Here is a 4,391-nt window from a genome sequence, read left to right on the forward strand (position 1 = left end):
GCTAAATTCCAGTCATTTTATTTCATTTTAATTGTCTTTCTTTATGAGGATGACTTTTGGCCTGTGAACAGCCCTGTTTCCAACTTCTCCATGTGTATTAGCAAAACATGGTAATAAAAGCTATTTAGTATGTAAATATGTGTATGTTATAGTAGACATAATATATATTTTTAAAGACTTCTTCCTCAAGTGTTGTAAACCTTGTTACCATCATACTTTAACTCCAACTTATTAAAATAATGTACAATTCCTTTCATAAATTAAAAAAACACAGACTGTCATAATGACAAAATCGTCCTCTCAGGATGTGAACTCAAAAAATACCAGTATAAGTTTCTCCTCTTTTTGTTTTTCACTTTATCTTAGATTTTGTTAGGTTTGTCAGTATGGTGATGATTTAAATGTTCATCCCTCTCACCATGATTGTGTACAGAAAACAACTGATAATTAAGAAAGTGGTTATTTGTTGAAATATCAGCATTAAATTATCTTTCTAACAAACACCTTTTAGTGTCATGACCTAGTAATGGTTAAATGAACTGTAAAACTGTCAACTCTGTCACAATCAACCCAGTATCTTTTTTAAATGCATAGCTATATCCCAACAGCTTTAGATGGCATAGTGCAATTTCTTAACTCTTAATTACATTATGTTTGTGATAGAATGTTTAAAATGTTTAAAAATATATATTTTGATTTTGTTGATATGAAATGGAAAAAGCATCAACTGTGCAGAACGAGCCACAAATGTATAAATATGTTAGATATCATTCACAGACCATGTAGTGGCTACTTTTACCTGCTAAATGCCCACCCTTGTATTCTCCACCCTTGTCGGCCTACCCAGATTAACCTGTAGGATTTAGCTATAAAATCTTGAACATGTCCCTTTAAAAATGAAACATGAAGATTCGTATAAAAGTATGTTACATTTTTCTAAAAATTAAGGCACCGAATTGTAGAAATTACCCACACATAAATGAATACACATGCACTATTCTAACTGTGATTGTTAAGAGTCTCAAGGCTGGACCGAACTGATGGCCCCGCCCACAGAACCCCCAGCTCTGCACCTGCCCCACGCGCATACCAGCCACTCACTGCGCAAAGTAGCCTACTTCCCACAACAACACATACCTGCTGCTGTCTCAGACCTGCTGCAGATTTATTCATGAACATGTTCTCGCTCTCAGCAAACTCCACTGGCCACCATGTGGATGAGAGCAGAGATTAAAGAACTTATTTAACTTTTCTGCACAAAAATCCAGTTATTTGAAGTGCGTGTAAATATATTCCCCACTGGATCTTTTATACTCTACAGGAGGCAAGTGATATTTAATATGCGCTCAGCATGGAACCACTACAAGTAACGTGCTCATATGGATATTATTCGTCGTAACTTGCAGCATTGGACGGTTGCGTCACTTTCCTGATCAAGTTTACCTGACCGATCCTGGTCAATTGAGTTTTGTAATGGCAGCTATTGGAGAGATCGGTATCTTTTTACAGAGCCAAGAGGGTTTCGGACAGGTCGGATCACAGTTCTTTCTACCACCTCAAAGAGAAAACCTCGGCTTGTTGAACGATCATTTAGTTCCCGCGGAGAGACTGTCAAGGAGCGCCTCCGCAGATTTCACACACTTGAAAGGGATCCTGCGGAGAAGACAGTTGTACTGCAGGACTGGATTTCACCTTGAAATACTCCCGGATGGCACTGTGCAGGGAACGAGAAAGGACCACAGTCGTTTTGGTAATACACTACTTTTCAGCATTTTTATTTGAGCTTGATCTAAATTTATAACGCGTGTGTAACATTGAACGCTTTGGTATTTGGAATTGTTAGCTCAAGGATCTAGTTTTACATTATCTTACCCCCAAAAAACTATTAAAATACAATTGTAAACTTAAAATTTTTTATAGTGTACACTGAAAAAATGACCTTCATGTTTTAACACCTAAATTAACTCTTTTGATCCAAGTCTATTTAAGAAGTCTGAATTAATCTGAATGCATTGGGTTGCACAAACAAAACTAATTCTAAGGGTTAGGTCAGGTGGAAATAGTTCCTTTAGGTATAAATTGCAGGTTTCCACTTTTTTACAGAGTATCCGAATTGTGCTATATATAATTGCCTGTGCATGACAGAGATAGGAAATGCACTGCTGTTCAAGCAACTTTATCACAATATGAGCTGAGGGTTTAAACTTCAAAGAACATCATTGGAACAATTGATTTATTCTTCTCCAGGTATTTTGGAATTCATAAGCCTCGCAGTTGGATTAATAAGCATCCGAGGAGTGGACAGTGGTCTTTACCTTGGGATGAATGACAAGGGGGAACTTTATGGCTCTGTAAGTCAACTATTACTCAATGTATTTATGTGAGCATTGACATTTTAAAATGATATCAATAGCCCTATGTTGTATGGAATGATATTGAATGTTTACTTTTTCCTCTTGTTTTTGTTATTTGAGCCCAGCAGATGACGTGTATGTTTTATGTCTGTATGAATAAGAAAGATATTGCATTATTTAGTTACTATATATGTTGTTGTTTTTTTTTTTCATAGGAGAAACTCACAGCTGAATGTGTCTTCCGTGAGCAGTTTGAGGAGAACTGGTACAACACATACTCCTCTAATCTCTACAAGCATGGGGAGAGAGGAACACGATATTTTGTGGCTCTGAACAAAGATGGCACACCACGTGATGGGACAAAATCGAGGAGACATCAGAAGTTCACACACTTTCTTCCAAGACCAGTGGACCCTGATAAAGTTCCAGAACTTTACAAAGAGGTGCTTGGACAAAGCTGAGACCATCAGTCACATTTAAGGGATGTGAGAGAGATGCCGAGTTTCCAATCTTCGAGTGGAGGAGATGGTAATGGTTGGCCTTGACCACAGGGTCCAAGCTATGAAAAGATGTGAGAAGTGACTGATATCTGCTCTAGAAATGCACAGGCCAGTACTGATGGTGAAGAAAACAGTAACGAAAGACTCCCTAAGTGAGAACGTCAAGAAGCAGTTTGTGCCCTGGTTGCTTATATGGTTCTAAATGCACCCATACAAAAATAAATCTTAATGAAAACTGAGTAGTAGCATAAGATGTCCATGAAAACCTAAAGAGAGATTTGGAGGTTTTAACATGGTGCTTCTCTGCTCTGGATATATTCTATATGGGTTAAGAAGGGCTTGAAGGAACAATGCTTATATGATGCTCAGAGATGACAGAACTGGAACAGTGGAGAACGAGAGATGCCATCTCACGAGATGTTATTTATACAGTTATTGATACGCATAGGCTATTTATTGTATGTATTTATTTATTTGAATATATATATATATATTTTTACATCTAAAAGTAGATTGTTTTTATTAGACCAAACAGTAGAAGGTGCTTTGAAATAGCGACTTAACTGTTCTCTTTATATGATTGAAACTAGTTACTTATTATCACTGCTATGATATTATGGACGGCAAGAAAGATTGTGATTTCCAATAGCAAATTTATGAAGAATGCCACACGACTCTGTGATTTTCATAGATTTGTATTAAACATGGTTTCCCCATAATGGCATGCTGCACATTACATTTTACAGGCCATTAAATCAAGAATTAAAAGAAAATGATTGTTTGGTTTGATATATTTTCTTTGTTCTGACATGATCATGAAAACTTGGTAGATCTAATTGATTTATAATTGGCATGGCAACATCAGATTCTGAAACTACAGTTTTGAAACTACAGGTTAGGTTGCGCATCAAATCAAAGAAAGGAAAAAAAAGCAAATCAAAAGTGCCTTCTTTTTCAAGGTTGCCATTTAGCCGCTCATCAGCATCAAAGTTCTTCTTGGAGACCTTCTCAGGTAATAGCTACACAATGATTGAATCTGAGTGATATAAACACTGGCCTTTTCTTTTGGGTCAAGCCCCAAAGTTGTCAGTAATCTCTGTATGATACTTACTAAAATGCCAGAAAAGTTATAAATGGTGGGCATTTGTATCAAGATCAAAAAAGTTTCCAAAAATACTTTCCAAAAATAGAAATATTCTTTTCAAATACCCCTTCTATTCAAAAAGAGCGATAGAAACTTCTGAGAACCAGCATTGTCACATTAACCCAAGCAAGACGCTCCGAGCAAGATGATATGAGATTTAGACACCATGGGCTAAACTTGCGTTAATGTTGATCAATGGCTGAATGAGCAATTTCCACAACAATGACTAAAGAGGCAAATCTATAATCAGTTTCAGCAGGAGATAAGAGGACATCTTATTTTGAAGCATGAAGCTTATGGTCTATGATCTCATTTTCTCTGTGATGGAGAGCCAGGGTCTGTCTTTAGAGGGGAGTTTACCTGTAACTTTTTGCCGGTGTTACAATGTGGGAT

The 4,391-nt window shown here is 36.8% G+C and overlaps 1 protein-coding gene across 1 annotated transcript; it reads left to right on the forward strand.

Moving 5' to 3' along the window:
* Positions 1–1,168: 1,168 nt before the first annotated feature.
* LOC127617236 (fibroblast growth factor 20-like) lies at positions 1,169–3,493 on the forward strand. Its single transcript, XM_052089176.1, has 3 exons — positions 1,169–1,750; positions 2,248–2,351; positions 2,570–3,493. Exons 1-3 carry the CDS (start codon positions 1,474–1,476, stop codon positions 2,813–2,815), a joined length of 627 nt encoding a protein of 208 aa, XP_051945136.1. The 5' UTR covers positions 1,169–1,473; the 3' UTR covers positions 2,816–3,493.
* The last annotated feature ends 898 nt before the right edge of the window (positions 3,494–4,391 follow it).

Source organism: Xyrauchen texanus, chromosome 23 (genome assembly GCF_025860055.1).
Source record: "Xyrauchen texanus isolate HMW12.3.18 chromosome 23, RBS_HiC_50CHRs, whole genome shotgun sequence".
Classification (NCBI taxonomy): Eukaryota; Metazoa; Chordata; class Actinopteri; order Cypriniformes; family Catostomidae; genus Xyrauchen; species Xyrauchen texanus.

Bases quoted from the DNA above. Each gene is read 5' to 3' on its own strand.
- LOC127617236 (XM_052089176.1), top strand. From the start codon at position 1,474: ATGGCAGCTATTGGAGAGATCGGTATCTTTTTACAGAGCCAAGAGGGT. The intron at 1,751-2,247 runs GTAATACACTAC...ATTCTTCTCCAG, and splicing joins AAAGGACCACAGTCGTTTTG to GTATTTTGGAATTCATAAGC. The intron at 2,352-2,569 runs GTAAGTCAACTA...TTTTTTTCATAG, and splicing joins AGGGGGAACTTTATGGCTCT to GAGAAACTCACAGCTGAATG.